At 53.5% G+C, this 16,826-nt stretch overlaps 1 protein-coding gene across 13 annotated transcripts in view; it reads left to right on the top strand.

Moving 5' to 3' along the window:
- The window catches only part of TBL1X (transducin beta like 1 X-linked), a 220,212-nt gene that overhangs the window by 195,608 nt on the left and 7,778 nt on the right, over window positions 1-16,826 (top strand). For all 13 annotated transcript variants that reach the window (XM_088028886.1, XM_028115096.2, XM_028115097.2 and 10 more), the window contains 9 exons: window positions 507-765; window positions 3,435-3,567; window positions 4,069-4,210; window positions 4,907-4,970; window positions 5,088-5,185; window positions 8,463-8,523; window positions 13,210-13,331; window positions 15,541-15,615; window positions 15,976-16,103. In XM_088028886.1, coding sequence (XP_087885012.1) covers window positions 507-765; window positions 3,435-3,567; window positions 4,069-4,210; window positions 4,907-4,970; window positions 5,088-5,185; window positions 8,463-8,523; window positions 13,210-13,331; window positions 15,541-15,615; window positions 15,976-16,103 — 1,082 coding nt within the window. The remainder of the gene's footprint in view (window positions 1-506; window positions 766-3,434; window positions 3,568-4,068; window positions 4,211-4,906; window positions 4,971-5,087; window positions 5,186-8,462; window positions 8,524-13,209; window positions 13,332-15,540; window positions 15,616-15,975; window positions 16,104-16,826) is intronic.

Below are 16,826 nucleotides of genomic sequence, written 5' to 3'. Positions count from 1 at the left end.
GTTGAAAAAACACTCATGGGGACTGAGCAATGCTGTGGCCCATATTTCACAGCTGCATTTAGTCTACACCCTGAACCCCAATGGCAGCAGATGGATATTTTATTGAGTCACATGGATACGCGTACAAGGAATCAAACCTGAATGGTGCCAAAATCTCTAATTTGGTCTTGAGGTTTCCAGAGAGCTGCCTCTCCCTCATAAGAGGGTGGTGGTTCATAGACTTTCTGTACTTACCGTAACATCTGGGCAGGACTTCTCAAACTCGGCACTCTCAACACGTGGGGGCCAGATGATTCTTTGTGGCGGGGCGGCCTGGGCCCTGTAGGACATTGAGCCGCATCCCTGGTCACCCCGTCCCCCCTCCCCCACCCCCCACTCTGCCCCCCTGGCCCTGGCCCGCCGTGACTCTCTGGGCATCACTCTGGGCCCTGCACCTGCCGGGCCTGGAGCGCAGAGGCCGCCGGGCCCCAGGAGCTGACGGCCGCTCCCTCTGGCTCTCTCCCCAGGATGGCACGGTGTTCGACGGCCGCCCCATAGAGTCCCTGTCCCTGATCGACGCTGTGATGCCTGACGTGGTGCAGACGCGGCAGCAGGCCTTCCGGGAGAAGCTCGCTCAGCAGCAGCAGGCCAGTGTGGCGGCGGCGGCGGCAGCGGCCACAGCGGCCACGGCGGCCACGGCAGCCCCGGCGGCCGTGGCCCAGCAGCACCCACCAAAGAACGGAGAGGCCACGGTGAACGGGGAGGAGAACGGAGCACACGCGATAAGTACGTGCGGGGCTCTGGGAGTGGGCGAGCTTCTGGCGGTTTCTCTCCTGAGTCCGTGGGAGTTGCAGACTCTTCAGGTTCTGCTGGCTATTCCTCGGAGTCCTGGGGTTGGCGTCGTGTTTGCTGGGAAGAGCTTCACGCTTTGTTTTCATCGGATTCCTTAGACGTGGCAGCCTTCACGCACACATCCTCGATTTTAGGAAGTCGTGCTGCTCAGAGAACTCGTTTTTTCTAACAGTAAGATGTACGGTGTGATTACTGTGCCACATCAAAGGGTTTCGTTTGTGGAGGCCCCTGGTCCTCTCTCCGGCCTTCAGTGTTGAGCGCGTTGGGCCGGCATTTGCTGTACTAGCCAAGCTCATGCTTATGGAGCGGGCAGTGGGCCCCAGGAGACAGCAGGTGCGGCCTTATGTGGTCCTGCCCAAATGCTGGGCGCTTAGTCTGTGTTAGGTAATTGCCCTAAAGGACGTGGCTGATGAGAGCGCCTGAATCTCTACCCAGAGAACCGGACTCCGCTCTGATACGTGGCTTATAAACTCAAAGACTGCTTCAGGGCCTACATTGAAAGCATGCGGTGTGTGCGTGCACATGCAGGATGTGTGTTACACACCTATGTGTATGTGTACGTGCCTGTGTGCGCTCGCATGTGGCTCACTTACGTGTGGCTCGCTGGTCAGCCGCCCCAGGTGAGGCTGCAGCTTGCAGCCAGGCTGTGGCAGCTTCTCGTCCATGGACACAGGGTGACGAATTCTCTTCAGCTACAGAATCCGATCCGCCATCAGATGGGGAACCCAGACAGGCTTAATGCAGATTCTAATAAGTGGGATGACGTATGGGCCATGAGTCTAGCGTAGAAATGGAAGGACTTCACACATGTAGCTTCCATCATCACTGTTAACCAGGTCCCGAGGATGGGGCGGGGAAGGAAGAAGACAACATGCAGCTCGTGCCGCATATCGCTTAGTGCCTATCCACTCACAAGCAATACAACCCTCAAGTTCTCAAAAATGAAACTGGAAGAAACTAAGGGTCATTGTTTTCTTAGTCTTCCATCACAGAAATGAATTTGTAAGTGGTGAACTTCAAGAAATCTGTGTTTGCCAAGACAGAAATTTTGCAGACTTCTGAATTGTACTGATTTCTTTTAAACCTGGTGGGGGGGTAGAAAATCTTAGTGGTTGGGGCATGTGGGTGGCTCAGTCATTTAAGCATCCGACTCTTGATCTCAGCTCAGGTTTTGATCTCAGGCTTGTGAGTTCAAGCCCTGCACTGGGCTCCACGCTGGGCAAGGAGCCTTTAAAGAAGAAAAGAAAATGTAACGGGACTTAGCTGCATAGAGACGGGTACACGCCTTAAAGCAGACTGGCCGCTCACACACAGATAGCCTTCATTTCGTGGGTGCCCGTGGGTTACCTGTCACTCTCCAGGGAGCACACCCAAGGGCTCGCTCCTACTTCCTCTCTGGCATGGCACATCATCCTTACTTTTACTTTGTTTCCTGAAGCCTGGGGCCACCTACAGTTTGTGGTCATGTTGCTACAAGGCAGGCTGAGGCCAGACTGTGGTGTCCGAAGTGATCGTTCATCCTGACCTTCAAGAATCTTCTGTATCCTGCCACTTGGGAGAAGAACAGCCACCTTCCGGAATGGTTCTCTTAAGGGTGGCATTTAGTGTGCTTGTCTCCACGGTCACCAGGCCTACCCGGGAATTCAGAACCCAGATCCCATGAGTCACCCAGGGCGGGCTTATTCGGTTAGAGAGCCTGGCAGCTCTGCTTGGCGTAAGAAGTCTGATACGAGGTGGCTCCAAGAAGGGAAAAACAGAGCACTCCAGTCCCATGAGTACGAGGATGTTTGCAGGCAGTGGGTGCAGGGTGGTGGGCACGCTGGAAGAGTGGTGGCCTCTCCCACTGGGAGTGCGCGTCACGGATAAAGAGGTGATACCTCAGACAGGTGCTCACGGATAAGATGTCTCATCCCGTCTGGAGACCAGTGTGGCCTTTGGGCTCGACCTAGCTCTCATCATTCCCCCACCCCCCCCCACCAGCCTCACCATGGTGGTGGTTGTTAGACCTTAGCGTGGCCCTAGTTATACAGAATAAATAACTTTGTATTTCTCTATCAAATTTGGAGACTGTTGAAATAAAGAACTGTAATACATTTACTAAATTACACAAAAGTCATGATACAGTTAAAATCGTCAGAGGTAATGTTAACCTAGCACGTAAAAAGATGTCTCTATCAGAGCAAGACGATTATATAGTCTTACTCATACGTGGAACATAAGAAACAATGCAGAGGATCCTAGGGGAAGGGAGGGAAAACTGAAGGGGAAATCATCAGCGAGGAAGATGAGCCATGAGAGACTCTTAACTCCAGGAAACAAGCTGAGGGTTGCTGGAGGAAAGGTGGGTGGGGGATGGGGTAACGGGTGATGGGCATTAGGGAGGGCATGTCGTGGGATGAGCACCAGGTGTTATATGCAACTGGTAGTGTATTGAACTCTATACCTGAAACCCGTGACATACTATTAACAGGCTGACTGAATTTAAATTTTAAAAAATGAAAACAAAAAATAAAAAGAAGGTGTCTCTAACGCTCAGGTGCGCCGAGAACTTACTTCCTTTATACACCGGTTAGCCACATGTCTTTTCCTGTTTCCTGTGACAGATAATCATTCGAAACCAATGGAAATAGATGGAGACGTTGAGATTCCACCCAACAAAGCCACAGTCCTTCGGGGCCACGAGTCTGAGGTGTTCATTTGTGCCTGGAACCCTGTCAGTGATCTCCTAGCTTCCGGGTAAGGTTGCTAGGCCGGGGGTGCCCCAGGGTCTGGGGCGTCTGGGATGTTCTCTCCTTTCTGAAACTGTGCCTTATGGAATACATGCTCCCCTCTCCTTGGTGTGTGGACCAAGACCTTGGACTCCCCATGATGCCCTCCTTCCCAGGTCATGAAGAAGCCCTTGCTCCGCCCTGTGTCCTCAGTGGGGTAGGGAGCAATGCAAAGATACTTAAAATTGCAAAGGGGTGCCTGGCTGGCTCATTCAATAGAGCATGCGACTCGATCTCAAGGTTGTGAGTTCAAACCCGCGTTGGGTGTGGAGCCTACTTGGAAAAAAAAAAAAAAAAACTAAAAGCAACAAAAGTGGTGAGGCAAGAAACACAGCCAGTGAGCGGGATTAAGAAGAGACGAGGCCACAGGCCAGAGCTAGCTGACACAGGCAGCCCGAGAAAGGCTGCCGGGCTTTGTTTGCGCTTGAACGGGAAGCCGAATGAATGCACGTGCGCTTTCCTTCTACAGATCCGGAGACTCAACGGCAAGAATATGGAACCTTAATGAGAACAGCAATGGGGGCTCCACGCAGCTCGTGTTGAGGCACTGTATACGAGAAGGGGGACACGACGTGCCGAGTAATAAAGACGTGACCTCACTGGACTGGAACGTAAGCACCTGCCACCACCCAGATGCGTTAGCAGCTCCAACTCGGCCGGCGCCCCGGCGAGGCTCCGTGGGGCGCAGACATAGGGCAGCGGGCTGTCGGGTCTGTGAGCCACCACCGCTGCCCCCCGGGGCTTCTCTCCCGTTGTGAGAGCGTCTAGCAAGGCTGTGTTGGGCAGACAGCTAGCGGGGTGTTCGGGGGCCTCCCATTCGGTCCCTGAGCAAATGAGCCCGGTGGTTCCAGGGTTGAGGAGACGGAGAGGGGACAGGCAGCCAGGAAAAGGGACCGTCCGGCTCGCCGCTTGGGCGGTGGGTGTTACAGGCGTTTACCCTTGGGAAGCACGCAGGCCTTCTGAACTCCTTTAGCGTTTGTCTGCGTCACAGATTGCGCTCTGTGTGCAAGCGCATTTTTAACAGCCGTGGTCAGTGCCTCCAAGTGTCCCTGTAACTTTTCGGATGGCATGTTTCGGGACGTCGGCAGGGTGACTGGGTGCGGTGCGTTTTCCTCGTCTGCCCCATGTTGTGGCAGAACACCGTAGGTCGCCAGTTCAGAGCAGTGGGGCCTCCTGTGGTCCCGGGGGCTCCGTTAGTGTCTTCACTGGGAGCCGAGGCTGCTCCAGCCCCGGGGTCCGGCGAGGCGCCGTCTTGGCTCACACCGAGCTATTGGCGGTGTGTGTGTGTGTGTGTTTCTGGCCTGCAGAGCGACGGGACGCTGTTGGCGACAGGCTCCTATGACGGCTTCGCCCGGATATGGACCGAAGACGGTGAGCCGGGCCCGCCCACGTGCGGTGGGAGGCGTGCCTCGCGACGCGATTGGCAGTGAGCCGACCTGCCGACCGTGGCCTTGAAGTCAGCCTGTTTGTTCTTTCTTTACCTGACAGGCAACCTGGCCAGCACCTTAGGGCAGCATAAAGGCCCCATCTTTGCCTTGAAATGGAACAAAAAGGGGAATTACATTTTGAGTGCTGGTGTAGACAAAGTGAGTATTCGCTTAAAATAGGTCTCAAAAAACAAATGTCTCTTTGATCTGTAGATGCTGACTTACTTTTAATCTCTGGGTAACATCCTGGGTTTTTTTGTTTTTGTGTTTAATTCTGAGGCTTTCTGCTCCTCCTTAACAAGGCAGAAGAGCTGCTTTAAGTTTTGTTTTTGTGGTTTTGGTCTTACCGTTCATATATAACACGTACTTTCTCAACATATTGTACTGTTCCACAGACCTTTGTGCAGAGCCTCTCCCCCCCTTTTTTTGAGGTACGTCATTCAGCGATGGAAAGAGGAAATCCCCCAGTTGCATGTATCCAGTGGTTGAAAAGCAAAGTGGCGTGGGGTGCACGGGACAGAAACCTTTCCCCCACTGAGCAGTTTTGGAAACACAAACCCTTTTCTCTCGCCAGGCTTCTGTTTCCCTAATGCGGTGAATTGTGACTTCCCGTCGTGGGCTGCAGGCTTCTTTGAGAGCTGGAGGAAAGTGGGCCCGCCCACGAGGGAGCACATCCCTGGCGGCCCACGGGGCACGCTCGGCACACGTGTTGTGCCTGGACAGGGCTGCCAGGTGGACGGGGTCAGGTCCGAGTGGCCGCGAGCAGCCAAGGGCCTCTAGAAGCCATAGGTGGGCAAGGAGTCGGCAGGTGCAGGCATCATCTGGCTCTGAGCGTGGCCCACTCTCTCTGGGTCTGCTTCCTCAGTTGCCAAGAGCCAGGAATCAGGACCCCCAAAGAACGTGGAAGGAATGCTTACATCATTCTTGAGACTCAGCAGGAATTGGAAGTCCTTACTTTGGAGAGGAAGTATTCTCGAGAAATGAAGCCGAAGGGAGACAGGAGTGGTTTGTGTTTCTACAGCTGTCGACTGGGTCTGAGGACTAGACTGTCGTGTGGTTTCCGAAGGGCTTTACGTTTTCCTACTGACGTCAGGATCATTTGGAAACCTGGTTACGTTACTGCTGGGTATCCATTTGAGTTCTACAGTGAATGGACAGTAGTAGACACCACCTGTCAACACTGTGACGGGTGTGGGCTAAGGTATTCACTATCTGGCCGGTGACCATGTGTGCCAACCCCCGCCCCAGAGGGTAGCCCTCTAGGTCAGTGAAGAGTGCCGTCGCGCTCACTGTACGGGTTGGCCTCTTCAGGGCTCCCGAGAGAGGAGGTGAGCGCTGGTGCCAACGGCCCCATTTCACAGGCACCTGCACTCACTTCCCTAGGGACACCCGGGTCCAGGGTGCACGCCCCGGATTGCCAGTAACTTCTACCCTTTGACCTCCTCACACTTCCTAAAAAGTTCTTTGCAGCCTCACCTGCCTCCTGCACAGGGGCTCTTTTTTGTATATTCCATTTTTGATTTTCCACCTTCCTCTCGGTTGTGACTCTGCCGGGTGATGAGCCGGACAGCCACGGAGAATGCACATTTGGAATTCACTTTGTGTTTGGGTCCTACACGCTCTGCTGTTGTTCATCAGCCATGGCAGGAATAATGAGAGTGTTCGATGCCGAGGGAGGAAGGGTCATGGACAGGGGTGCTGGTGTTGACCTTCGCTGCACGCTTAACCTAGAAGGCGTGGTGGCAGGGTATATCACAGTCTTAAAAAGCTTTTGTGTAGTTAATGTGTTGTTTCGTCCCTGGTATACGTAGCGGAAACACCAGCTAGGTGATAGGATTGCTGCTGCGGTGTGTGGCCTTGTATCAGAGAGAAGTAGTGAAAGAGTTTATGTAGTCTCCGCATTGCCACACTTGGGAGTGGCTCTGTTAAGAAAAGAGTTACGCTCCACCAAACGACAAAGAAAGTTAATTGGTCTAGGGGTGCCTGGCTGGCTCCGTCGGTGGAGCGCACGACTCTTGATCCTCCGGCTTGTGAGTTCGAGCCCTGCGTTGGGTGTAGAGAGGACTTAAAATCTTAAAAAAAAAAAAAAAAAAGTTCATTGGTCTAGAGCTGGGCCCAAACTTAGAGAACTGAGTTTCGAAGTTACTTGGTGCTCTGAGGATTTCATCTGCAATTTCCTGCAGTTAATAACAAAATATAAGCAGTTCTTAAAGCAGATTCTTAAGTGCTATGGACAGGGAGGTGGAAAAGTTCCAGTTAAGGTAGAAATTCCAGTTGATTAAGACTTAATTCCCATGGGGCGCCCGGGTGGCTTAGTTAAGCGTCTGCCTTCGGCTCAGGTCATGATCCCAGGGACCTGGGATCGAGCCCCATGTCAGGCTCTCTGCTCCGCGGGGAACCTGCTTCTCCCTCTCTCTCATGCTCTCTCTCTCAAATAAAATCTTTAAAAAACAAAAAACCCAATTCCCATCTGTCAGTGAGCTGCATCTGGTTGCTTCCCTGTCTTCCCTTAAGTTCCTAAGGATTCAGGATTTACTTTCCTTTGCAAGGTGGAGATCATTTTTCTCCGTATTTGTACAGCGGTGACTCGTGCCCGGGCCCAGTGTGACACACTGCTGTGCTGGATCTGGTATCCGTGCCGCGGGGGGGGTGATGGTCAGGGCCAGGGTCAGAATTGCCAGCTTCTCGAGCTCTGCATTTGGCAAAGTGCTAGAAAGCTGTGTCGAGGTGCCTCGTGGCAGGTCTATCAGCAGGTGTCTGTTGGGGAGGAAGGGGGATCCCCACCCATCGGGGCACTTTTCCTGATAGTGTTCCGTGGAGCAGCCACCAGCACATGTGGCTGTTGGTTCACAGAATGTGGCCATCGGACCGCTGAGCATAGAACCCACACTGGATCCCAAAAATCTAGATGAAACACAGGATGCCAGATATCTCATTAATGTTTACGTATCAGTTCTGTGTTGAGACAATATTTTGGCCACATTGGAGTGAGCTAAAATGTATTGTTTAAATTAATTTTACCGATTTCTTTTTCCTTTTTTTTTTTTTAAGATTTATTTGAGAGAGAGAGAACAAGCATGTGTACGAGGGGAGGGGCAGAGGGAGAGGGAGAGAGAATCCTCAAGCAGACTCCCTACTGAGCACAGAGCCCTACCTGGGGCTCGATCCCAGGACCCCGAGATCACGAAATGAGCCGAAAGTAAGAGTCAACACTCAACTGAGCCACCCAGGCGCCCCTTTTTCTTTCTTTTTTTTTCTAATGTAGTTACGAGAAAATTAAAAATGACTTTTGTGGTTCACATTGTATCTCTTTGGGACAGTGCTAGTTTAGAAGAAAGGGGTGGTTCACAGTCTTTTCTTGTATATTAAATTTTTCTAGAAAAATCTTTCCATGAAGAATAGTTCCTAACTTTTTTCTTTTGTTTGCGGAGCACAGACAACAATAATTTGGGATGCCCACACAGGAGAAGCCAAACAACAGTTTCCGTTTCATTCCGGTGAGTTTTTGTGGTGGGTTTTTTTTTTTTTTTTTAATAATTCAAAATAGGAATTCATAGCCCTAGGAAATGTCCCTTAAAGTAATCGTGAAAACTTGCAGGAAGGAGTCCGCAGACGTAGCTGGTAGGAAGGAAATGCATTTCGTGGGAAGCCTTGTTCTTAAGCTTTGCAAGATACACATACCCTCAACAGCTGCCTGCTCAGAACTTAAAAAAAAAAACACAGCAGTGAACCAAGCACAGAAGCAGTGTGGGTGCCTTCTTCCTGCTGTCCCAAGGCAGGTGCTGCACTGGGGTTCCCCGGGGCCACGCAGGACTCCCGGACTCCACGGATAGCTGTCCTCGGGGCTGAGATGCATCACTGCGGAAGGACACAGAGCAGAAGCCACGGGCAGGGGCACATGGCGGGGGGGGGGGACGTCCAGGGCTTCTGAGGGTCCTCTCCGAGCGGAATCAGTCCGCGTCTGATTCCCCCAGAAACGAGTTGGGACAACACATGGGAAGGGTCAGTCACCAGGAAAACTCATTAGGACTCAGTGCCTGAGGTTTGTAATTGGGGGCTGGTCCCCGTAGGCACCCCTGCTTGGCGTGTGCCGCAATTCCGGACTCCCAGAGGGAAGGCAGGAGGGCTTCAGCACACAGCCCGCTGTTGGCACAGTTTAGGCACAGGACACCATTCTTGTCTGTTAGGCAGTGGTGGGAAACCTCTGGACATCCAAATTCCCAGTCTCGGGCCAAGGACCAGCCTTGCCCGTGGGCACTCCTGTGGAGAGCAGCGTCAGGCCTGTGGGGGTCCGTCTGCCCCGCATGGATGTGTAGCCACCACTGTGGACCTCACCCTGTCCCTTTTGTGTGTTGGGGTCCTAGCAGGTTACATGAGGCAGCCAGGGCTCTAGAGAGTTCTAATTACCCGGATTCCCACCTGCCCCTTCACACTCTGTGTAGCTCAGTCTTACTGTTAGATGTGGCCCCTTAAGGACAGACGGCCACCTCCCACAAGGACGGACTGCGATAAAGATTGGCTCAGACCTGGCAGAAGGGAGTGGGCGCTCCTTCCCTCAGCAGGAAATGTCGCCTCCATTTTGAGGGAATCTACACGTATGGAGGGAGTGTTTACTATTCTCTCAGGGCACCCTGACGGGGAGTTTGGGGTGCATGGTGATGGTCTGCATCCACGCACTGGCCCCATGGACTCCCCTTGGCAGCACAGCCCATCTCCGTGCCCAGGGAGGGGCCCCAAGCAGGGGACGTGGGTCGTCCAGGGAGCCGACACAGCCAAAGATTCCGCGAGGCAGGACTGGGTTCCGACGCCTGGACGCCAACTCCACATGGTCCTTCAGCTGTGCTTTCTCCTGATCCGGGGGACCCTGGTGTCGTAGCTGGTACCCTGGTCCTTTGCAGACATAGCACGTCTCTCCCGTGTGTCCTTGTAGCTTGGGGTCCACACCGGATACACCCCGTGGGATGCCAGGGAATTTAGCTCTTAGTGTTGCTTTAATCTAACACCACTGATGATGTGGAAGTGGGTGAACATATTCCAGAATGTATGTTCTCACCAGGAAGTAGGCACAGCTCCAGACGCAGGTGGCTTGGAGTTCCGACCTCGGTGGTGTGGGGCAGGGGAGGGTGTGTAGGTCACATGATATGTACTGTTAGTAAAAACTACTACATGTTCACGTGGTGGACAGCCGTTACCACTGTCTGGTTCCAGAACGTTTCCACCACCCCGAAAGGAAATTCCTTAAGAAGTCCTTCGCCTTACAAGCCCAGCGTCTGGCAAGCCAGTCTACATGGCTCTGAGCATGTTGCCAGATTACAGCTCTGCTCCATACAGCATAGCAGAACAAGTAGCAAGTGACTGGATCCTTCCTGGTGGTCTTGCATTGTTGGCATAAATAACCCAAGTGTCCCAACCTTTGTTGCCGGGGACGATACCGGAACGGATTCAGAGCTCGAGAAGAGCAGGTGTGCCTCATCCATGTGGTCGGAGGGCATATCTGAAACACAGCTCTGGATTCCTCTTTTCAGAGAAAAAATATGCCCAAGATAAACATCAGTAAGACTCCCCTGACACTTTTATTTATGGGGCGCCTGGGTGATGCTGTTGGTGAAGCGTCCAGCTCTTGACTGTGGCTCAGGTCCTGGTCTCAAGTCCTCAGTCTCAGTTGTGAGGTTGAGTCCTGTGTCGGGCTCCACACTCAGTGTAGAGTCTGCCAGGGCATTCCCTCTGTCCCCCGGCCTCCACCGTCCTCCCAAAAATAATAAATCTCAAAAAAAAAAAAAAAAAATTCATTTATAAAGGTTTTCAGCAGAATGTAGTATTTCCCAAAGCATTTCTAAGACTTCATGGAAGGGCTCTGCATCCCACTGGCCCAGGAACACCACCCATGTGTTTCTTATATATTGAGAGACCTTCTCACCCGTAATTTTCACCATAATGGGGTATAGGTCCCCACTGCTGGTTCAGTAAGATCCAGGTGTTGTTTGCTCTTTTTTTTTTCTTTAGTGTGAAGGAGAGTGCCAGAAACTGTTCAAGATGGTAACTTGAAAGAAAAGGAAGTGTGCTCTTTTTTGGAGCAAAACACAGAGCTTATAAGGAGGACCCTTTGTCAGCATTCAGAAGCTCCTGAGTTGATGGGTTGATCTGAGAAATTGCTTTGGCTCGTTAGGTTTTTTCCCCATGAACACCTGTTAGGGCCATGGTCCGTCACCATCAGCAGGAAGCGTTAGCTCGGAGCCTAACCGCGGACTACCACTCAGCAATAAGAAGGAGCACGTTACCAACAGACTGTTGGTAACACATAACAGCCTGATCGATGTCAAGGGGTCTCAATGTGACCAGTCTCCAAAGGTCGCCTGCTGTATGACTCCATTATGTAGAACCTTCTTGAGATGATGAACTGTTGGAGAACGCACGAGTGGAGCCAGACCGTAGGGATGGTGCAGGGGAGGGCTTGGTGTGAGTATAAAGTGGCACGAGGGGCTTCTCGGTGACCATGGCACGGTTCTGGATCTGCCTGTGCACGTGGTCGCTCAGAGCTGCCTGTGCACGTGGAAGTGACCAAGCCCCGCCCCCCGCCTCCCAACACACACACTGTACCAGGGTCGGCCTTCTGCTCTTGCCCCTGTCCCGTAGAGCCGCAGAATGCAACGACTGGGGGAACCTGGATCAACAGTAGCATTTCAAAATTAAACTTAAAAAACAAAACAAAACAAAGCCAGGCTGTGCCTGGAGTGGTGCTGATTGCTGAACCTCACTGGCCCACGTGTGGGCAGGGAGCGCATGTGGACCCAGAGTCGCTATGCCTTGCCTCCTGTCGCTTACCCACACCGAATGGTGCGATCATCCTGGGGGCTCCGGGGGTCCTGGTGGCAGGGGCCCACTCACAGGGGAGCCAGCCACCCAAGTACAGAGGGTCCCCCTCTCTGGACGGCAAGGGTCAGTGGACGTTAATTTTTACGACCAGGTGCTAGACAGTGTCCCCAGAGCTGCCCCCCCGGATCGCCCTGTTTCCAAGTGTATGAATTGCATGCCCTGAATGCAGAGGGCGGCCCAGGAATTGAGGACTTGGCCGGTGCAGTGTTGTCAGTGATAGCAGCTGCGGTCTTAGCTCTCTGGTGCACGGGCTCATCCCTCTGACCAACGGGATCCGTGCCTTCCTTCCTCTGTGCCCAGGCAGGAGGTGTGCCGGGAGCCGTGGGGTTACTGCGAAACCCAGTGCTGGGGGGCGGGGCACAAAGAGGTGCTCTCGGCTCCTTAACACGCCTGTGCTCGCTCCCCACCAAATGCTCCCACCTGCAAAGTGCACTCGGGAACCCACCCTGCAGTTACCCACCTGTGGAAGATCGGGAGGGGCAATCTGATCGTTAGCATATCCTGAGAAATCTGGATTCTTCTCCCGATTCAGTGCTGACTTGCCTTTAAAAGAAACACACGAGACATGGTTAGGGTACTGATCAGTCCACGAAACCTCTGACGAGAGGCTTGCGGGAACCTCACTCTCTTCCTCCTGTGTCAGAGCGAGGATGCTGCGTAGTCTGGCGGGCGGTCTGGGGAAGGGAGGAGCGCCGGGAGGCAGAGAAAGTCCATCACCCTCCCCCAAACCCTCAGCAGAGCTCTTGGAGCCGCCTGGGCCTGGGAAAGGCCCACGAGTCAGAAAGGGTGCTCATCATCCGTCCTGAGCCCTAAGCCCAGTTGTGTCCCCAGAGGGTAAGGCCCCTCCGGCTGATGGGCTGCATTAATGTGTTGCAGGAGATTTTTTAAAATCAAAATATTTGACCATCGGATATGAAATCTTTTTCATCTCCTTGTCTCTTCCCATCTAAAACACATCAAATCAGCCCGCCACGGGGATATTTCTGGAAGCAGCAAGGTGTAAGAGGGGGCAGTGCACGTTCTCACGAACCCCCATCCCCATGTCGGGGGGCCCGGAGACTCCACAGGCCACAGGGCACGGCAGCCGCCACGGGGTCTCTCCAGAGCGTCTGCTCAGCATCCCAGATGTGCACGGACAGGTCTTTATGGACTCTGAGAAGAGGCTGTGTTCACACTGGGCACGTTCTTTTATTGTGTTACTAGATAAGGCTTCTTGACTCTGCTTCTAATTGCTTTTAAGTCGGCTGAGCGTGTGCACCAGTAGTAAATGCCAGTGTGTCTCCGCCCCGCCCCCCTTCCCCGCCCTGCAGCGCCCGCCCTCGACGTGGACTGGCAGAACAACACGACCTTTGCTTCCTGCAGCACCGACATGTGTATTCACGTCTGCAGACTCGGCTGTGACCGCCCGGTCAAAACCTTCCAGGGACACACAGTAAGTGTGACTTCCGATGATGGGCCCATGGTTCCCCAGAAGGTGCTTGCGGCGTCGCTGGTGGCTGGATTAACGCACTTGTGGGCAGGCAGTGGCGCCAGGACTGACCCTGACCTTCAGGAGTCAGTGTTCATTTCTGCAGGAAAGCCTTTTTAACGTAGCTGTTAGGAAAATCTACAGGCACATACAGGAAAGGATGCTCATACTGAGCAAATAGACGGGGAACGTTGGCAGAGAAAGGAAAACTATATTCTTTAAAAAAAGAAAGAAAACCCAGTTTCAGAAATCTGAGACCTGAGACCGTCTGATACGACAATCTTCACGGCGGGGTGGTGGGGTTCAGCAGCAGGTGGGAGACTGCAGGAAGGCTAGGGAACCTGAAGCGAGATCCCAGAAATGAGCCGATTTAAAGAATGGATACAAGCTTGAACAGACTTTCTCAGAGAGGCTTAATGACGGACGGACCGTACGAAGCCCTCCAGCCAGTATGTGAAACGGAGAGAGAAAAAAGAGCACAAAGGTCATATGAAGCATTAATGGCCACATTTTCCTAAGTTGGGGGGAAAATACCAACATCTGATCCAAGAAGCTCAGAGACCAGTTGACGTCTCATCAGATTCCTTAGTGTGGGGCTCACGAGGCTCTTCGTTGCTATTCCAGATCAGATCCCCGGAGCCTCCAAACCCCCTCCCGCCCCAGCCCTCCTGGGACACCTGCCCGACTGACGGACACCGTTGTCTCAGCACTCGCTCACTGCCACGGGGCCCCCCTTTTCCTGCGGCCCTCCAGGCCTGCTTCTAAAAGCACAGGCCATCAGCTCTCCTGTTACCGTCTCCTTGTGTCTCTAAACCGCCCCCCTCTTTACTTTCCCCGTCTCTCCCGCTCTCCCCTAACCCTACGCTCTTCCGCAGGTTTGAATACAAGTCCTTACGACTTCCATCTGGTCCCACTTGCGACTGGGTCACCGTCGCACATTTTTAAATGGGTCTTCTCGCTGCTCATCATCCTGCATGAGACACAAGCTAAATGTAGTTGAGCCTCGTTTCTTCCCGAGACCCTGTGAGCCATCCCTGGATGCCTCCTGGGAGATGTGACTTGGATTGCAAAATCGGGGAGAGCAAACTGCACTGTGGGGAAAGAGTTGGCTACACCCTCGGGTTAGCTGAGGACAGTCAGGGGAGGGGGTACAGCTCCACACTCCGGGCCCTGAGAGATCTGCCCATAGGGTCTCCTCTCAACGGTTGCAGCCAGAGCCACCGTGGCCGCCTGCGCAGGCTGAGGCTGTCCTTGGGCCCCAGGTTCTCCTGGCGTCCGGCGTCCGCTTTCTCGTGCACACGTGCGTACACCCGTCTCTAGTCCAAGCCCTCCGGCCTCCCTTAGCTCACCCACTGGCCTGCTTATAAAGCGGCTGCTTTATAAATGCTGTCCCTCGGCGGGGCATTGGCCTTCGTCCTGCGGGATTCAGCCTCGGGGTCATCTGGTCCCCGGAACTGGAAGGCTTTTTGCTGCCTCATTCCTTTCTGCCCCCCCCCCCCCCCCCACAGCACACTTGAAACTGCCTGCTAGAACTTTTTACCTGCGCTGGGTTGCAGCATCTGGCTTTGCTGTTTGCACTGGATTTCCAGCCCCTTGCCCGCCTCGGGGATGTTGTTTATGGGTATATTCCTAACAGTTACCACCTGGGCGTTTCGATCCTGTCTTCAATCCGGATTACACCTTCCTGTGTATCCGAGGCCCTAAACCGTCACCTTCCACACCCCCCCCCACCCCCAGCACGAAAAGAGAGGGGTCTGGTATGGATTTAGACAGGAAGTAGCCGTGGTATAGAAAGTACGTAGGAAAATGATTTTCAAAGGCAGTTTTTAAATTACCGTGGTCCTTCTTACTGGTTTTCTGCCCTGCCCTGAATTTTATGTAAATTCATTTGACTGCCTAGTAGTGACTTCTTTCCCTTAGAGAAACGTCGTCGAGGGTGGCGGATTACGTACGGTGTATGGCCTTGTTTGTGTATGAACGTGGAAGGCAGAGTCAGAGACAGGAAGATAAAGGGAAACGCGGAAAGTCCCTGGTTTCTCAGTGGAGTCTGAGATCCAGCCTCGATGCCAGGGGCTCTTGGTGGCACTGACGAGGCACTGCTGCCCCCTGCTGGAAGGTTGTGGGATCTGCTCACAAGCCTTTCTCCTGATGAAAACCCTTTGCTGTCTTTCAGAATGAGGTCAATGCCATCAAATGGGATCCTTCTGGAATGCTGCTAGCATCCTGCTCTGACGACATGACGTTAAAGGTAGTGCTGGGAGGACAGGCTGTGCGGTGTACAACCCCGTGGGCTCGGTCGCTGCTCCTCCACTGATGAGTGTGTCCCCGGCCCTCTCTCCCCATTTTCTGACTCGATGTCGCTGTCCTGCAGCTCCTTCCCGTTGATCCGTTGAGGGTCCTGCAGAGACTCCTTCCTTGCCCCTGGCCTTTCTCACAGGTGCACCCTGGCATGTTGCCCCCCCCCTTCCCTGGCGGGTGACCTGCTGATTGGCTGGCCACACTCCCCCCGGGCGGCAAGCTTCCCAAGAGCTCACGGAATGAGTGCTGTGGAACCATTCCTGGCTGGAGAAACGGCATCTGCTCACATTGCTCGTCTTCTGTTCTCTAGATCTGGAGTATGAAGCAGGACACGTGTGTCCATGACCTTCAGGCTCATAGCAAAGAGATCTACACCATAAAGTGGAGTCCCACCGGGCCAGCCACCAGCAACCCAAATTCCAACATCATGCTAGCAAGGTAAAGCGCACATGGCCCACAGCCCGGGCGTGGTTGCTAAAAGCAGCCTTGCTCCCTCACCGTGGCCAGGCTAGCCACAGGGCCAGCAAAACTTACTCGTATCCCAAGAGAACAGGAAATTTCACTGAGGTGTGTTGGAAATGTGTGCGGGTCCTTCCAAACTAAATGACATGGTGAGCTCGCTTTGAAAGCACCCACAAGACTCTGAAGTGACACCTAACTTGAGGTGTAAGGATGGTTTGAACCATGAGGTTGGTAGGAGGCACCGGTCATATGTCCAGGCTGTGAGCACTTGGCTTTGGTGGAGGTTTTTGTTAAGACAGAGAAAGGAAACGGGAGTTCAGTGGGGACACGGGGCTTGGTTCCTTGGTTCAACTTGCAGCGGCAGGTGGGCAGCGTTGTGAGCGATGACAAAGGGCTCCCCAGCTCTAGCCAAACCTGACCCAACCACTGATAGAGTGAACCCCCTGGGGCCCCAGCACCGGGAGGAGCGGGGTGGCCAGTCAGGCCGGAATTGGTCTGTCCCAGGACTTACTGGACCCCATTCAGGATGTAACATTCTGTTCTAGGTACTGTGTTTTCAAAAGAACATTTAGGGGGCGAACTGAAGAGATTCTGAGACTGAATGCCAGGGCAACTGAGGGTGTGGAGCCCACAGCTGGAAGCAGTGTGGGTGTGTTTGCTTCGCTTGGAAGAGAGGGGACTTGGCAGGGATGGTTCGTG

The sequence above is a fragment of the Eumetopias jubatus genome, unplaced genomic scaffold, assembly GCF_037043125.1.
Source record: "Eumetopias jubatus isolate StellerSeaLion01/CBP00866 unplaced genomic scaffold, mEumJub1_p1.0 scaffold_11, whole genome shotgun sequence".
NCBI lineage: Eukaryota > Metazoa > Chordata > Mammalia > Carnivora > Otariidae > Eumetopias > Eumetopias jubatus.
The sequence above is the reverse complement of the archived record's forward strand: the minus strand, read 5'-3'. Positions and strand labels throughout refer to the sequence as shown.